This window comes from Taudactylus pleione, unplaced genomic scaffold (genome assembly GCF_031769625.1).
Source record: "Taudactylus pleione unplaced genomic scaffold, aTauple2 ptg001956l, whole genome shotgun sequence".
In the NCBI taxonomy this organism is placed as follows: domain Eukaryota; kingdom Metazoa; phylum Chordata; class Amphibia; order Anura; family Myobatrachidae; genus Taudactylus; species Taudactylus pleione.
Window position 1 is genome coordinate 2,152,736 of NW_028286352.1, and position 20,320 is coordinate 2,173,055.

General features: G+C 42.4%; 1 protein-coding gene across 16 annotated transcripts in view; it reads left to right on the forward strand.

Moving 5' to 3' along the window:
- GPHN (gephyrin) overlaps positions 1 to 20,320 on the forward strand; it is a 383,133-nt gene that overhangs the window by 112,734 nt on the left and 250,079 nt on the right. For all 16 annotated transcript variants that reach the window (XM_088465315.1, XM_088465310.1, XM_088465314.1 and 13 more), the window contains exon 2: positions 13,511 to 13,589. In XM_088465315.1, coding sequence (XP_088321441.1) covers positions 13,511 to 13,589 — 79 coding nt within the window. The remainder of the gene's footprint in view (positions 1 to 13,510; positions 13,590 to 20,320) is intronic.

The window sequence follows — 20,320 nt, forward strand, 5'->3', positions numbered from 1 at the left end:
AAGTTGAAAAAAATAAAGAAGAAAAAAAGTTTTAAAATTAAAAATGTCACCCTGTTAAGTTTCAATGAAATGTTGTATACTGTTCGTTGTATTAATGTTTGTGGTCTGTTTAAGACTGAAAATAACTTTGTAACTCCTCGTCCGCACATCGAAACTGTATCAATGCGATAGTTATTAGTTATGAGAGAATCTCTCTCACCTTCCACAGAATGTCGGGTTAAGTAATAAAAAAAAAAACTTAGGGGTTTATCCATTATCGCTTAATTTCTAAAAAAAAAAAAAAAAAAAAAAAGCAGGTGAAAATGAACATTTTCACCTGAATTTGTAGAAATTAAGTTTTGGGGCAATTCATTATACAGGTAACGCAGGAGATATCACAGAGATACCAGTCACTCCTGATGTGACCCGCTGTCCCCATACACTAGTATGGTAACCTAAATTCATCAACTCGGAAAATATTATTTTTTTGGAGCTTGACTGCAGGAGCATTCGCCATCTTCATTAGTCCCGGGTGGCGAAGAGGGATTCTTTGGAGTCCCTCCGCCCCTGCCTGGCTCCTTCCGCCGGACGTCGGGGCTTTATACACCTGCGCAAACTCTATGATGAATTGCTCCGTCGATCGCCCTGAGTTAGAATGTTAATTATCACGCTCCGCTCAGACCCCGATAAATAACATAATGAAGAGACCCCTAAGTAACCAATCATCAGTTAGCCTTAATCAGTGAAGTTAAACAATGAAAGCAAATTTTTTGCTTGCTGTTGTCGCTTGCAGCCAGTAAGTACAGCTAGGTACACATGTCTACGATTATTTTCAATGCGATTTTATTTTTGATTACACTTCACTTTTTGTCGGACATTGTACCATCAAAATGAGATGAAAATGAAATTATATTCCACATATAACCTGATCTTTCAATGCGACCAGTTTTCTTCCGAGAAAACATGATCAAAGATGTGTATATACAGATGTGTCCTTCACTGGCGTCACTAGCAGCAGAGCTGCTCTGATATTTTGGTGTCACCCTGTCAGATGGTGTCACCGAGCAGCCACAACTGAGAGAGCGGCAGGGGAGATGCTGTGGGCTGCCCCACAGTTGGTAAGCCGACTGTGTGGCAAGAACAGGGGGGGCGTGACATGCAGCCATGCTCCCAAGCTCTGCCCATATAAGGGCCATGGCCTAGTGGGGCGAGGCCATGCCTCCTTGTGCGCACGCCTTCTGCACATCATAGAACTCCTACCTGCCGCACCGGGTGTCCCCCAAGTAAGTGATACCGCTGGTTTCCTTACACATCTTTGCTGCAGTCATGCCAAAAAAAGACCCTCCCAGACCTCCAGGTCCCATGAGGCTTTACTAGTGCCGGGTGTCTTTTTTGCCAGAAATGCATCTAAGTTGCAATGTGATGCAACTTACTGTGCTGATTGATATGTGACACTTTTATATATCTGTGTACAACTGAGCCGCTGAATCTGTATAGGAAGTGCTACAATGTAACGGCTGCAACTTTTTTCATTCCGAGTTCTGTTGTGCTTCATTTACAGACTCAGGTGCACACAGATATACAAGTGTAACATATCACATTAATCAGCACAGTCTCCTATATACAGACCAGGTGTACACAGATATACAGGTGTCACCTATCACATTAATCAGCACAGTCTCCTATATACAGACTCAGGTGCACACAGATATACAGGTGTCACATATCACATTACTCAGCACAGTCTCCTATATACAGACTCAGGTGCACACAGATATACAGGTGTCATATATCACATTACTCAGCACAGTCTCCTATATACAGACTCAGGAGCACACAGATATACAAGTGTAACATATCACATTAATCAGCACAGTCTCCTATATACAGACCAGGTGTACACAGATATACAGGTGTCACATATCACATTAATCAGCACAGTCTCCTATATACAGACTCAGGTGCACACAGATACACAGGTGTCACATATCACATTACTCAGCACAGTCTCCTATATACAGACTCAGGTGCACACAGGTATACAAGTGTCACATATCACAGTAATCAGCACAGTCTCCTATATACAGACTCAGGTGCACACAGATATACAGGTGTCACATATCACATTACTCAGCACAGTCTCCTATATACAGACTCAGGAGCACACAGATATACAGGTGTCACATATCACAGTAATCAGCACAGTCTCCTATATACAGACTCAGGAGCACACAGATATACAGGTGTCACATATCACATTACTCAGCACAGTCTCCTATATACAGACTCAGGAGCACACAGATATACAGGTGTCACATATCACATTACTCAGTACAGTCTCCTATATACAGACTCAGGAGCACACAGATATACAGGTATAACATATCACATTACTCAGTACAGTCTCCTATATACAGACTCAGGAGCACACAGATATACAGGTGTCACATATCACATTACTCAGCACAGTCTCCTATATACATACTCAGGAGCACACAGATATACAGGTGTCACATATCACAGTAATCAGCACAGTCTCCTATATACAGACTCAGTAGCACACAGATATACAGGTGTCACATATCACATTACTCAGCACAGTCTCCTATATACAGACTCAGGAGCACACAGATATACAGGTGTCACATATCACATTACTCAGTACAGTCTCCTATATACAGACTCAGGAGCACACAGATATACAGGTGTCACATATCACATTACTCAGTACAGTCTCCTATATACAGACTCAGGAGCACACAGATATACAGGTGTCACATATCACATTACTCAGCACAGTCTCCTATATACAGACTCAGGTGCACACAGATATACAGGTGTCACATATCACATTACTCAGCACAGTCTCCTATATACAGACTCAGGAGCACACAGATATACAGGTGTCACATATCACATTACTCAGCACAGTCTCCCATATACATACTCAGGTGCACACAGATATACAAGTGTCACATATCACATTACTCAGCACAGTCTCCTATATACAGACTCAGGAGCACACAGATATACAGGTGTCACATATCACATTACTCAGCACAGTCTCCCATATACAGACTCAGGTGCACACAGATATACAGGTGTCACATATCACATTACTCAGCACAGTCTCCCATATACAGACTCAGGAGCACACAGATATACAGGTGTCACATATCACATTACTCAGTACAGTCTCCTATATACAGACTCAGGAGCACACAGATATACAGGTGTCACATATCACATTACTCAGCACAGTCTACTATATACAGACTCAGGAGCACACAGATATACAGGTGTCACATATCACATTACTCAGCACAGTCTCCTATATACAGACTCAGGAGCACACAGATATACAGGTGTCACATATCACATTACTCAGCACAGTCTCCTATATACAGACTCAGGAGCACACAGATATACAAGTGTCACATATCACATTACTCAGCAGTCTCCTATATACAGACTCAGGAGCACACAGATATACAGGTGTCACATATCACATTACTCAGCACAGTCTCCTATATACAGACTCAGGAGCACACAGATATACAGGTGTCACATATCACATTACTCAGCACAGTCTCCTATATACAGACTCAGGAGCACACAGATATACAAGTGTCACATATCACATTACTCAGCACAGTCTCCTATATACAGACTCAGGAGCACACAGATATACAGGTGTCACATATCACATTACTCAGCACAGTCTCCTATATACAGACTCAGGTGCACACAGATATACAGGTGTCACATATCACATTACTCAGCACAGTCTCCTATATACATACTCAGGAGCACACAGATATACAGGTGTCACATATCACATTACTCAGCACAGTCTCCTATATACAGACTCAGGAGCACACAGATATACAAGTGTCACATATCACATTACTCAGCACAGTCTCCTATATACAGACTCAGGAGCACACAGATATACAGGTGTCACATATCACATTACTCAGCACAGTCTCCTATATACAGACTCAGGAGCACACAGATATACAAGTGTCACATATCACATTACTCAGCACAGTCTCCTATATACAGACTCAGGAGCACACAGATATACAGGTGTCACATATCACATTACTCAGCACAGTCTCCTATATACAGACTCAGGTGCACACAGATATACAGGTGTCACATATCACATTACTCAGCACAGTCTCCTATATACAGACTCAGGAGCACACAGATATACAAGTGTCACATATCACATTACTCAGCACAGTCTCCTATATACAGACTCAGGAGCACACAGATATACAGGTGTCACATATCACATTACTCAGCACAGTCTCCTATATACAGACTCAGGAGCACACAGATATACAGGTGTCACATATCACATTACTCAGCACAGTCTCCTATATACAGACTCAGGAGCACACAGATATACAAGTGTCACATATCACATTACTCAGCACAGTCTCCTATATACAGACTCAGGAGCACACAGATATACAGGTGTCACATATCACATTACTCAGCACAGTCTCCTATATACAGACTCAGGTGCACACAGATATACAAGTGTCACATAGCACATTACTCAGCACAGTCTCCTATATACAGACTCAGGTGTACACAGATATACAGGTGTCACATATCACATTACTCAGCACAGTCTCCTATATACAGACTCAGGTGCACACAGATATACAAGTGTCACATATCACATTACTCAGCACAGTCTCCTATATACAGACTCAGGAGCACACAGATATACAGGTGTCACATATCACATTACTCAGCACAGTCTCCTATATACAGACTCAGGTGTACACAGATATACAGGTGTCACATATCACATTACTCAGCACAGTCTCCTATATACAGACTCAGGTGTACACAGATATACAGGTGTCACATATCACATTACTCAGCACAGTCTCCTATATACAGACTCAGGAGCACACAGATATACAGGTGTCACATATCACATTACTCAGCACAGTCTCCTATATACAGACTCAGGAGCACACAGATATACAGGTGTCACATATCACATTACTCAGTACAGTCTCCTATATACAGACTCAGGAGCACACAGATATACAGGTGTCACATATCACATTACTCAGTACAGTCTCCTATATACAGACTCAGGAGCACACAGATATACAGGTGTCACATATCACATTACTCAGCACAGTCTCCTATATACAGACTCAGGTGCACACAGATATACAGGTGTCACATATCACATTACTCAGCACAGTCTCCTATATACAGACTCAGGAGCACACAGATATACAGGTGTCACATATCACATTACTCAGCACAGTCTCCCATATACAGACTCAGGTGCACACAGATATACAGGTGTCACATATCACATTACTCAGCACAGTCTCCCATATACAGACTCAGGAGCACACAGATATACAGGTGTCACATATCACATTACTCAGTACAGTCTCCTATATACAGACTCAGGAGCACACAGATATACAGGTGTCACATATCACATTACTCAGCACAGTCTACTATATACAGACTCAGGAGCACACAGATATACAGGTGTCACATATCACATTACTCAGCACAGTCTCCTATATACAGACTCAGGAGCACACAGATATACAGGTGTCACATATCACATTACTCAGCACAGTCTCCTATATACAGACTCAGGAGCACACAGATATACAAGTGTCACATATCACATTACTCAGCAGTCTCCTATATACAGACTCAGGAGCACACAGATATACAGGTGTCACATATCACATTACTCAGCACAGTCTCCTATATACAGACTCAGGAGCACACAGATATACAGGTGTCACATATCACATTACTCAGTACAGTCTCCTATATACAGACTCAGGTGTACACAGATATACAAGTGTCACATATCACATTACTCAGCACAGTCTCCTATATACAGACTCAGGAGCACACAGATATACAGGTGTCACATATCACATTACTCAGCACAGTCTCCTATATACAGACTCAGGTGCACACAGATATACAAGTGTCACATATCACATTACTCAGTACAGTCTCCTATATACAGACTCAGGAGCACACAGATATACAAGTGTCACATATCACATTACTCAGCACAGTCTCCTATATACAGACTCAGGAGCACACAGATATACAGGTGTCACATATCACATTACTCAGCACAGTCTCCTATATACAGACTCAGGTGCACACAGATATACAAGTGTCACATAGCACATTACTCAGCACAGTCTCCTATATACAGACTCAGGTGTACACAGATATACAGGTGTCACATATCACATTACTCAGCACAGTCTCCTATATACAGACTCAGGAGCACACAGATATACAGGTGTCACATATCACATTACTCAGCACAGTCTCCTATATACAGACTCAGGTGCACACAGATATACAAGTGTCACATAGCACATTACTCAGCACAGTCTCCTATATACAGACTCAGGTGTACACAGATATACAGGTGTCACATATCACATTACTCAGCACAGTCTCCTATATACAGACTCAGGTGCACACAGATATACAGGTGTCACATATCACATTACTCAGCACAGTCTCCTATATACAGACTCAGGAGCACACAGATATACAAGTGTCACATATCACATTACTCAGCACAGTCTCCTATATACAGACTCAGGTGCACACAGATATACAGGTGTCACATATCACATTACTCAGCACAGTCTCCTATATACAGACTCAGGAGCACACAGATATACAAGTGTCACATAGCACATTACTCAGCACAGTCTCCTATATACAGACTCAGGTGCACACAGATATACAAGTGTCACATATCACATTACTCAGTACAGTCTCCTATATACAGACTCAGGAGCACACAGATATACAGGTGTCACATATCACATTACTCAGTACAGTCTCCTATATACAGACTCAGGAGCACACAGATATACAGGTGTCACATATCACATTACTCAGCACAGTCTCCTATATACAGACTCAGGAGCACACAGATATACAAGTGTCACATATCACATTATTCAGTACAGTCTCCTATATACAGACTCAGGAGCACACAGATATACAGGTGTCACATATCACATTACTCAGTACAGTCTCCTATATACAGACTCAGGAGCACACAGATATACAGGTGTCACATATCACATTACTCAGCACAGTCTCCTATATACAGACTCAGGAGCACACAGATATACAGGTGTCACATATCACATTACTCAGCACAGTCTCCTATATACAGACTCAGGTGCACACAGATATACAAGTGTCACATAGCACATTACTCAGCACAGTCTCCTATATACAGACTCAGGTGTACACAGATATACAGGTGTCACATATCACATTACTCAGCACAGTCTCCTATATACAGACTCAGGTGCACACAGATATACAGGTGTCACATATCACATTACTCAGCACAGTCTCCTATATACAGACTCAGGAGCACACAGATATACAAGTGTCACATATCACATTACTCAGCACAGTCTCCTATATACAGACTCAGGTGCACACAGATATACAGGTGTCACATATCACATTACTCAGCACAGTCTCCTATATACAGACTCAGGAGCACACAGATATACAAGTGTCACATAGCACATTACTCAGCACAGTCTCCTATATACAGACTCAGGTGCACACAGATATACAAGTGTCACATATCACATTACTCAGTACAGTCTCCTATATACAGACTCAGGAGCACACAGATATACAGGTGTCACATATCACATTACTCAGCACAGTCTCCTATATACAGACTCAGGAGCACACAGATATACAGGTGTCACATATCACATTACTCAGCACAGTCTCCTATATACAGACTCAGGTGCACACAGATATACAAGTGTCACATAGCACATTACTCAGCACAGTCTCCTATATACAGACTCAGGTGTACACAGATATACAGGTGTCACATATCACATTACTCAGCACAGTCTCCTATATACAGACTCAGGTGCACACAGATATACAGGTGTCACATATCACATTACTCAGCACAGTCTCCTATATACAGACTCAGGAACACACAGATATACAAGTGTCACATATCACATTACTCAGCACAGTCTCCTATATACAGACTCAGGTGCACACAGATATACAGGTGTCACATATCACATTACTCAGCACAGTCTCCTATATACAGACTCAGGAGCACACAGATATACAAGTGTCACATATCACATTACTCAGTACAGTCTCCTATATACAGACTCAGGAGCACACAGATATACAAGTGTCACATATCACATTACTCAGCACAGTCTCCTATATACAGACTCAGGTGCACACAGATATACAGGTGTCACATATCACATTACTCAGCACAGTCTCCTATATACAGACTCAGGTGCACACAGATATACAAGTGTCACATATCACATTACTCAGCACAGTCTCCTATATACAGACTCAGGTGCACACAGATATACAAGTGTCACATATCACATTACTCAGCACAGTCTCCTATATACAGACTCAGGTGCACACAGATATACAGGTGTCACATATCACATTACTCAGCACAGTCTCCTATATACAGACTCAGGAGCACACAGATATACAAGTGTCACATAGCACATTACTCAGCACAGTCTCCTATATACAGACTCAGGTGCACACAGATATACAAGTGTCACATATCACATTACTCAGTACAGTCTCCTATATACAGACTCAGGAGCACACAGATATACAGGTGTCACATATCACATTACTCAGTACAGTCTCCTATATACAGACTCAGGAGCACACAGATATACAGGTGTCACATATCACATTACTCAGCACAGTCTCCTATATACAGACTCAGGAGCACACAGATATACAAGTGTCACATAGCACATTATTCAGTACAGTCTCCTATATACAGACTCAGGAGCACACAGATATACAGGTGTCACATATCACATTACTCAGTACAGTCTCCTATATACAGACTCAGGAGCACACAGATATACAGGTGTCACATATCACATTACTCAGCACAGTCTCCTATATACAGACTCAGGAGCACACAGATATACAGGTGTCACATATCACATTACTCAGCACAGTCTCCTATATACAGACTCAGGTGCACACAGATATACAAGTGTCACATAGCACATTACTCAGCACAGTCTCCTATATACAGACTCAGGTGTACACAGATATACAGGTGTCACATATCACATTACTCAGCACAGTCTCCTATATACAGACTCAGGTGCACACAGATATACAGGTGTCACATATCACATTACTCAGCACAGTCTCCTATATACAGACTCAGGAACACACAGATATACAAGTGTCACATATCACATTACTCAGCACAGTCTCCTATATACAGACTCAGGTGCACACAGATATACAGGTGTCACATATCACATTACTCAGCACAGTCTCCTATATACAGACTCAGGAGCACACAGATATACAAGTGTCACATAGCACATTACTCAGCACAGTCTCCTATATACAGACTCAGGTGCACACAGATATACAAGTGTCACATATCACATTACTCAGTACAGTCTCCTATATACAGACTCAGGAGCACACAGATATACAGGTGTCACATATCACATTACTCAGCACAGTCTCCTATATACAGACTCAGGAGCACACAGATATACAGGTGTCACATATCACATTACTCAGCACAGTCTCCTATATACAGACTCAGGTGCACACAGATATACAAGTGTCACATAGCACATTACTCAGCACAGTCTCCTATATACAGACTCAGGTGTACACAGATATACAGGTGTCACATATCACATTACTCAGCACAGTCTCCTATATACAGACTCAGGTGCACACAGATATACAGGTGTCACATATCACATTACTCAGCACAGTCTCCTATATACAGACTCAGGAACACACAGATATACAAGTGTCACATATCACATTACTCAGCACAGTCTCCTATATACAGACTCAGGTGCACACAGATATACAGGTGTCACATATCACATTACTCAGCACAGTCTCCTATATACAGACTCAGGAGCACACAGATATACAAGTGTCACATATCACATTACTCAGTACAGTCTCCTATATACAGACTCAGGAGCACACAGATATACAAGTGTCACATATCACATTACTCAGCACAGTCTCCTATATACAGACTCAGGTGCACACAGATATACAGGTGTCACATATCACATTACTCAGCACAGTCTCCTATATACAGACTCAGGTGCACACAGATATACAGGTGTCACATAGCATATTAATCAGCACAGTCTGCTGGTTTGTCCTAGTAGCAACACATTGCGACTAAGGGCCGTATTCAATTAGAAGCGCAAAGGCAGGTTCCGCTATAAATTTTCGCCTGTTTCAAATTATCCCTATATTCAATTTGTCCAACTTTTCGCTGGTGCGAAATGTTTCACCAATGGACACCCAGCGGAAAAAAGTGCGGAATCTGGGTTTTGGTGTGCAAAATTGCGGCAACCCCCATACACCCTGTTTTACACCCCCTTGATGCTAATTGTGTCAAAAAACAAGACACCCCAAAAAAGCACTTTGAAAAAGTAGGTGAAAAAAATCTTAGTGGGGGTACAAAATAAAAAACCAGCGAAATATTCTTTGGGGGGGTCTGGAAGTTTGGGGGCAGTGTATTTTGGATTGCAGGTAATTGCTGAAGCTGCGTTTTTGGTGCTTTTTAATGCTGGACTTTAGCAACTTCAAAATATGCCAGCACCCATTATCATGTACCCCAAATTTGATGTAACTACTTATTTCCCCGCCCAAAATATTGCTAAATGCTATTCTTCACCCCTTTCCCAAAGACGCTAAATAGCGCCTGTTGAGACCATTCAAACACCCCAAAAACCTTCAGCAGGGCTAATCGTGGGTACCCATATTGAACCCCCATGTCAGGCGCATCTTTTGGGGGGTGTCAGGCTGATTTCCCAAACGTCAGGAATTTTCACCTGTTTGAGTTTTGCCGGGTCCTGTTTTCGCCGATTTGGAATTTACTACGGGGATACACGCGATACTTTTTTGCACCTGAAACCAGCGATGAGACAGAAAAGTCCGGCAACCGGCCTTTCGCTACTAACTGAATATGGGCCTTAGACACATATTCGGCAAAAAAAGCCCCTAATGCTAACAGAGTTGCACTGGACCTGGCGACTCACTCACACTAGGCAAGTCGCACTGTGTGGAGTTTTGAGACTAGATGTATGAGGACACATCTGTAACACATGAACCCAACGATTGTATAGGTGTGTACCCAATTAGTAAAGTCTACTGCCACCGTTCTGGCTGCAGACATACAAGCGCCTAAACCAGGGATGGGGAACCTCAGGCCCGGGGGCCGTATGCGGACTGCGGAATCATTTGGTCTGGCCCTCTGAGCTTTTTTCTGCTAGCCTCATCTGTGCTGATTTAGGGGTGTCCTGTGCTCTGGATTTGAATCCTAGTATGTTAGGGGACCTACCCTAAAGAGGCTACCTGGATATGGTGGGTAGGCCCATAACCTTGGCCATGATTATGCTAAAAACCTCTATTGATTGCAAAATTATATTGCATTTATATATTATCAGTAACTGGGAGTTGTGCACCTGAGATTTTGTCTGTTCCTGTGCCTGCAACTAGTCTCATCAGGTAGCACCTCCCAGTATATATATTGGGTTTGCAGTCCTGGAATCATTCCTATACATTTCGTCTGGCTAGCATGGTGCCTAGAATTGCACCCTGCAGCTAGAATCTATGCAGCAGTGCTGCCTGGAGTGTCCTTAAGATGCTTCAGACGGTCACACCGGATGCTCCGGGCATTGCTGTAATAACCGGCAATTGTGGCCCAGCTCAGGTGTAACGTCACACGGAGGGGGCGTGGCCTGCACCAGGCCCGCAAATAATGTTATATATATCAAAATGGCCCTCGGCAGAAAAAAGGTTCTCCACCCCTGGCTTAAAAAACAAACAACACATGACATGTACTGATGTATTTGTTATAAATGGCAGAGTAGTAAATATATTGCAGCATGAGAAATAACAGCATGACAACTCAGAAAGCCGTTTCCTGACGAAATTAAGACATTAACCTTTTATGGAAATCAATACAATCATGTAGACATCTCGATGCCAAAAAAAAGAAGATAAAATCCAGTTGCAAAAGGTTGTTTTGGACGTACATCCAGAGCACGCCAAACAGATGCGTCCACCTTAATTGAAAACTATATTTGCTTTTAAGTACATTTCCACTCGCGGGTTAAAATGTAATAAAGTCCCTGCTGTTTATGTCAGAACAGAGACTAATGATTTATCCACTGTGTTCTTTCAGAATAATACCTCGAGCCAATGGGGAAATTAGTTGTTTCCTTGACATGTGATACAATAAGAAAACAATTTATAGAACGGTAGCCCAGCTTTGAAGTTGGACAAGATTTAATTTTCTGGTTGTATAGCGTAGACGTTTCAGGTACAGGATGGGGGAGATGAGCTTTTCAGACATGTCAGGCACAGACACTAATATCTTCAAAACTGTTTTTATTATGCGCTATCTGGTGAGATGAAATCAGGCCATGCATACTCAGAACTGGCTTCAAAATAGGCACACTTCAGGCCAATACGAGGCAGCCCAGGAGCTTGAATCATTACAGAATTATTACACATTTCCAGCTTTAACTCTAAGCTCAATCTATTGCTATTTCAGGCCATATTATTATAGATGTATATTTTTTTTTGGTGAGTGAATTACATTCAAAACCCCCCAAACTTTATTGTACTGCACACGGACGCTGGTATGCCACCACTCATCCAAAGCTCTCAAAGGACTGTCAGAGCCCATTATGTGCAGCATAAGCACACCAGGGCAGCAAGTTGTGTGCATGCAGAGGGCAACTAAGTTTACAAGATGTGCATTGTTATGCCACGCCAATGAAGCTCTAAATCGCTTTCCCCTCCCTTGCCCCCCCTCCCCCCTTCCCTTCCCCTCCCTTCCCCTCCCTTGCCCTCCCTTCCTCCCTCCCTCTTATTGGCATATACTTTGCCCCTATAGTGGCCCTCTCTTATGCCTAATATTACCACCCTCATGCCTCTCGCCCTAATGTCCTTACCTCTTGCCGGGCAGTGAGAGCAGTTTGCTTCACCTTTCCTCTCTGAGCATATTCGATTGGCATGCCAGGGTATTAGGGCATATGATCATAAGTACTTCTTGACAAGCGCTTAGAACACTGGGGTTGTATCTGGGCAACAGGAAAGTCCTCCTGAGTGCGTCGCTGTATATGTAGTTGTTGCCCTAGTTATCTAGGGCAACAACTATCTGTGTAAATGATCTGTCTTTTCAATAAAATGTACATAGACAACAACATCCCTAGGTGGATAAACACCAATATACCTAAACGATATACTTTATATAAATTAAATACAAGGTTGCATATGGTATTAAGATTTCCCTTAAAGAAAAGGACATTGCTTTCTTTACAATGAAATAAAAATGTAAGTCACAAAGTGATCATCAGCTGAACTAGTGCACTGATCGTATTTCCTGTGTGTTCTTATCTTCTCACAGTGAGTGACAGTTGTTTCAGGAACCTGGCAGAAGATCGGAGCGGCATCAACCTCAAAGACTTAGTGCAAGATCCTTCATTGTAAGTATCATGCCGGCTTTACTGAAACGTTAGCACTGTACCCTGGTTGCAATGTCCCCAGATATGTGTTCTTACAGGCAATACTACTTTTTCGTTGCTCCATACTCTAATATCTGCCCCAAGTCCAGCATGTTGGGCACAAACTGCCCTGCAGAAATGTTCTCCAAGTTGGAAGAGATTATCTGATGACAACTGTAATGTACCAGAGACTGTAATGCAGTGGTTCTCAAACTCGGTCCTCAGGACCCTACACAGTTTAAAATTTACAGGTCACCTAGGAAGGGCAGTGGTGTAGTCATTACTCACGGACACACTCGTGATTCTGTTAGGAGACCTGGAAAACATGTACTGCTTGGGGTCCTGAGGACCGAGTTTGAGAACCCGTGCTCTAATGCTAGACATTTTCTATATCTCCTAATAAATACAAAAAACCACCTACTACTAAATGAGAAAACGTACTAAACCTTCTCTGATTCAGCATTTACAGGCCTCTGCTGGCATTTGAAATGCATTATTTATTATTTATTTATTTATTACCAGTTATTTATATAGCGCACACATATTCCGCAGCGCTTTACAGAGAATATTTTGGCCATTCACATCAGTCCATGCCCCAGTGGAGCTTACAATCTATATTCCGTAACACACGCTCACACACATACACACTAGGTTTTTTTTTATGTGCCTGAATGTTGAATAACAATGATATGATTTGTCCGTTCTCTGGTTATTTTGTGCTCTTTTATCCTCTTTACCAATCGCTCCATTGTCATCTCACTTTCCTCACTTATGTTCTACCACTGGATTGTTTTCCCACGTACTGTAGCTCTCCATTCTGTGCGGAAACCAGCTTGACGCACGCCCATCACACTTTTTAGAATTTTTTTTTTTTTTCATGGAATAAAATACAGCACTAGAGAATTCAAACAAATTTTGTAGATGACAAAAAATAGTTCTGGTTAACAATCGTAGGGCACTTTCTGGTCTCCCATATGAATGAAGGATACTTATACACAGTACTGTACATAGAGCTGTGTCATACGTGTGTTCCATTCGAGTGGCTGCGAGATGATAGCTAGCGGTGGTTATATGGAAGAAAATGTCCCATCTCCAACTGCTGATGCGTTTGATAATTATTCATTTTTAATATATATTTTGTGAATATTCTATGTTTTTAAATTTTTAAGCCTATAAACCATAACAAGATAGACTTCATACAAGTAACATTATAAAGTCTATATAAGAAAGTCTTGGTTATCAGACTGAAACTCAACTGAGAACTAAGGGACAAGTAACCAAACTTGAGCTCCAAAGAGCCCATATCCTACTTGCCTACTTTCGAATTTCGGTGAGTTTTCCAGCTCACCTTCCCAGATCCCTCTCACTTGACAAGGACTGGATAAGGTGGTTTGCGGCGAATCGCGCTGTTATAGCACCCCCACACTTTGCGACAAAGGGGCTGAGCTGTACTGATGTAAATTGCGTCCTTACACCTGCTCCCTGGACCTCCCTTTCCTGGACCTTCCATAGGGGAGCAGAAAACAAGGTACAGATGCCCCATGAAACTTTATAGAGTTATGTACTCCATAAAATAGATGGAATCGCATTTGCCTAATGCATGGACGCTCTAATTGATGGCAAAGTGATACTAGTTCCCTTAGCAGATAATTTCTGGCATCATTTTTTGACAGTTTCCAGCAACTCAAGGTGCGATCTAAACATGCACCAATAGTCTTTAGGGTAGCTAGAAGCTGGTTTGCATAAAATGCACAATAACAGGGAAATCTTACCAGACTTAAATGCTTGTATCACAAAGCACACTCTTTTGCAATAATTAATTAGGCAATTTACTGCGTTTTTTGGGGTTCATTGACTAATGAAAAAATGTCTAAATACAGTCAGGTGCATAAATATTTGGACATTGACAGAATTTTCATATTTTGGCCTCTATTCACCGCCACAATGGCTTTGAAATGAAACAAACAAGATGTGCTTTATCTGCAGACTTTCAGATTTAATTTGAGGGTAATTACATCCAAATTAGGTGAACGGAGTAGGAATTACAACGGTTTCTATATGTGCCTCCCACTTATTAAGGGGCCAAAAGAAATGGGAGTATCAACTCAAAAGCTATTTCATGGACAGGTGTGGGCTATTCCCTCGTTATTTCATTATCAATTAAGCAGGTAAAGGGTCTGGAGTTGATTCTAGGTGTGACATTTGCATTTGGAATCAGTTGCTGTCGACTCTCAATATGAGATCCAAAGAGCTGTCACTATCAGTGAAGCAAGCCATCATTAGGCTGAAAAATCAAAAAAAACCCATCAGAGAGATAGCAAAAACATTAGGTGTGGCCAAATCAACTGTTTGGAACATTCTTAAAAAGAATGAACACACCGGAGAGCTCAGCAATACCAAAAGACCCGGAAGACCACGGAAAACAACTGTGGTGGGTGACAGAAGAATTATTTCCCTGGTGAAGAAAAATCCCTTCACAACAGTTGGCCAAATCAAGAACACTCTCCAGGAGGTAGGTGTATATGTGTCAAAGTCAACAATCAAGAGAAGACTTCACAAGAGTGAGTATAGAGGGTTCACCACAAAATGTAAACCATTGGTGAGCCACAAAAACTGGAAGACCAGATTACAGTTTGCCAAACAACATCTAAAAAAGCCATTACAGTTCTGGAACAACATCCTATTGACAGATGAGACAAAGATCAACTTGTACTAGAGTGATGGGAAGAGAAGAGTATGGAGAAGGAAAGGAACTGCTCATGATCCAAAACCACCTCATCAGTGAAGCATGGTGGTGGTAGTGTCATGGCGTGGGCATGTATAGCTGCCAATGGAACTGGTTCCCTTGTATTTATTGATGACGTGACTGCTGACAAAAGCAGCAGAATGAATTCTGAAGTGTTTCGGGCAATATTATATGCTCATATTCAGTCAAATGCTTCAGAACTCATTGGACGGCGTTTCACAGTGCAGATGGACAATGACCCGAAGCATACTGCAAAAGCAACTAAATAGTTTTTTAAGGCTAAAAAGCGGAATGTTATGCAATGGCCAAGTCAATCCACTGACCTGAATCCGATTGAGCATGCATTTCACTTGATGAAGACAAAACTGAAGGGAAAATGCCCCAAGAACAAGCAGCAACTGAAGACATTTGCAGTAGAGGCCTGGCAGAGCATCACCAGGGATGAAACCCAGCATCTGGTGATGTTTAGACTTCAGGCTGTAATTGCCTGCAAAGGATTTGCAACAAAGTATTAATAAGTGAAAGTTAGATTTAGGATTGTTTAGTTTGTCCCATTACTTTTGGCCCCTTAAAAAGTGGGAGGCACATATAGAAACCGTTGTAATTCCTACACCGGTCACCTGATTTGGATGTAATTACCCTCAAATTAAATCTGAAAGTCTGCAGTTAAATCACATCTTGTTTGTTTCATTTCAAAGCCATTGTGGTGGTGAATAGAGGCCAAAATATGAAAATTCTGTCAATGTCCCAATATTTATGGACCTGACTGTAGCTCTTATTATGAGTACCTGGTGTTTTGTGTGGGATGTAGTAAGCATCTCGGCAGTCCGAATTCCCGGCGCTGGAATCCCGACAGCAGTCGGGATCCCGGCTCCAAAATTCCAACCGTTGACATCCCGATGGGAAGTAATAGGGTTAGGTTAGGGATAGGCACTAGGGTTAGAGAGTTAGGCAGCAGGAGGGTTAAGGTTATGGTTAGGCTGCGGGAGGGGAGGGTTAGGGTTTAGGGTAGGGGTACTTACCTGCAGGCATCTTGATTCTGTCTGCTGGGATGCCACTGTCAGTATTCTGACTGCCAGCATCTAATATCTAACCCACTCTGTGTGATTTAGCAAATTTGCCAATACAGTTTGGAAGATTAGTACACTAGTATAATACTGCAAGTACAGATGTGAAAAGTCACAAAAAAGTTATTGTTCTAGTATTCCCCACACACTGCTACACAGGGGTCAACAAATAAGGATACTTCTAGCTGACTGTGTTAGAAATACGAATTCACTATCATTATTAAACTTTTATCCTGGTAATGTTCTATTTTCCATCATCTTTTTAAAGCACATTGGCAGGAGTTGTGCAGTACGGGCTGGAGACCACAGATATTATTCCCGTATCAGCTTCTTGTGATGCGCTTGGGAATAAAAAATAAAAAAAAGAACAAAATCCATATTGTATGAAGTTATCATGAGCTGGCATTCTGTGTCTTGGCTGATTTAAAATAGCAGGTGGCGCTTATGTCAAATTGTACTGCGTCTGCCCCTGGCGACCTTTGTGGGCACTATACAGCTAATGATATAACCTGTACATATGAGGACTACTTGGGATCCAGAAAAAGAAAATATTTTGTATTCAATACAGTGGTGAATGAGGGTTGGGAGGGTCACTTATACACTTACAGCTCATTTTACAGTTGTTTGTATTTACTCTTCTGATATGGTCTAGTGGATAGGGGATTCCTATCCGTTATAGCACAGTGAACCGACATTGTGGAACGTTTGGCCACTCTCCATGAATATATCTGCCTGCACATCTTTGGGCTCGATTCAATTGAACGCGAATTACAGGTAAATAACGCCGGGAAGCAGCTCTCGGAGCTGTTCAATACTGCGCGCTGTGAAGAATTTCTTCTCACATCCCTCCAGGAGTGCGGGCAGAAATCCGACAAAAGTGCAGACGTGATGCTGTTTTCTGCCCTTAGTGCCGTGGAAATGGCATCGCGCTGGGCAGTTTAGTCAGAGAATGCCAGTTCTCGCGACTATACACCATGCTTGTGGTGCGAGGGGCGCGAGAACCGGCATTCTTCGACTTAGCGCGCAGAATTGAATAGCTCCGGGAGCTATTTCCGGAGCTATTTAATTTGTGCTCAATTGAATTGAGCCCTTTGTGTTCCTTGGGTGTTGGCGGGTGGCACTTAGAGGGTTTAATAAAAATAATTGCAGTCATTTACAATACTACACATTATTAGTAACCCTATCAGAGCAAGACATTCTGGTTACCTTATGTCTGATTACCAAGATCTGACCTAGCTCCCCATCCCATGTTGTCAGCTCCTCATTGCCTCCATGCACTGCTAGTTGTGGTAGACATTGCACATGAGCGCCGTGCAACTCAAAAGCGTCAAGCGTCTTTTCATGTTAGTTTTACCTTCAAATGTGTCTTATTCGCTAAGCGATGTAAATAGGACGCACAAGCAGCTTCTGCTGATTAAAATGATATGCGGCATGCCTATGTTCTGTGTGCGGGTGTATCTGCATGTGAAATGCTACGTTACAGTGCCAGCTGCTGTGACACTATAACGTAGCGTTTAGCGTGCAGATACAGCAGCAGTCACACACAGAATATAGACATGCTGCATATCATTGTAATCAGCAGAAGCTGCTTCTGCATCCTGTTCACATCACTTAGCGAATAAAACGCATTTGAAGGTAAAAAGTCGCTCGAAAAGACGTTTGGTGCTGCCGAGTCGCGCCACAGCTAGAAGGGCTGTTTAACGCGCAAGGAAGTAAGATGTATGTGTACATATCTGTACTATGTGATATGCCCAGGTGAAACTTAGACACTGGCTTATTGATTGCACAACCACATTCATTCTCCTAGAACACAAACAGAGTGTTTAGAGGCTGATGTAATTGCGTGAAAAGCACAGATGTAGAATTTGGTGTGAATAACAACACGTGCATTTACTTGTACATTTTAATTTGCACGTCTCTTACCGTACATGCAGTTCAAAATTAATTGGGATGCGTTTTAAAGAGTATGGTCATGAAGCAGCATAGTCACGGCACCATTCATGGTCAGCTAGGTCACGATGAATGGTATAACTCTGTTAAACAACAAACAAATAATAATTTAAAAGGTATAAAATATCAGTGTGTAATATGGACGTAGGGATACCCATTTTTGTGTTTAATATTAGCCCTTATGTTCAACACTAATGTCCCATACAGTACTGTACTTATTATATGTTTCATGATAGCCCATGGTCTGTATACTGACACCAATACCATTCTGTAGCAGCCTCGTACAGATCTCTTTGGTGGTCTTGTTCTGTGTCACTTGGATCCATGCAGTCTCTCTACAGTGAAAACGCAGGGTAGAGAGCAAAAGTGTTTAAACTGTCCAGAACTGATGCAGGTGTGAACATGCAACGTCACATCCATACGACCATTACCTTTAACGAACAACGCCATTGCCCAATGGGCATGCAAGGCGGCAGATCCCAGCAGGTTATGTGTTAGGGAATTAGCAGAGGAGGCAATACCTCATATATTATTAACTACTCTTGTTTCTTACACATAGTGATTATTGCAAGCAATGAGGGGCAATAGACTCTACGATGCATGAGTCTCAAAGGCAGTGCTGCTGGGATGGGACTTTAATTTACCTGGCACCAATGTTCAGAAAAGAGGGTCTCATTCAGACCCGCTCGCGAGCCGGTCGATGGTACCCAAATGCGCATGCGCACGACGGAGGCTGCTCCATCGTGCGCATGCGCGAGACCCGGCAGGCGACGGGGAAACCGTCGCTCGGGGTCTCGCACCAAAGGGGGCGTGCTGTCGATGGTGATTGACAGCACACCCCCTTTGGTGGGCGTGCGGGGCCGTGGCTGCCCAGTCGGAGGTTTTCCCATGGGAACGCCTACCGTCTGGGTCCGGCCCCACTGACATCACTAGTGATGTCAGTGGGAGTG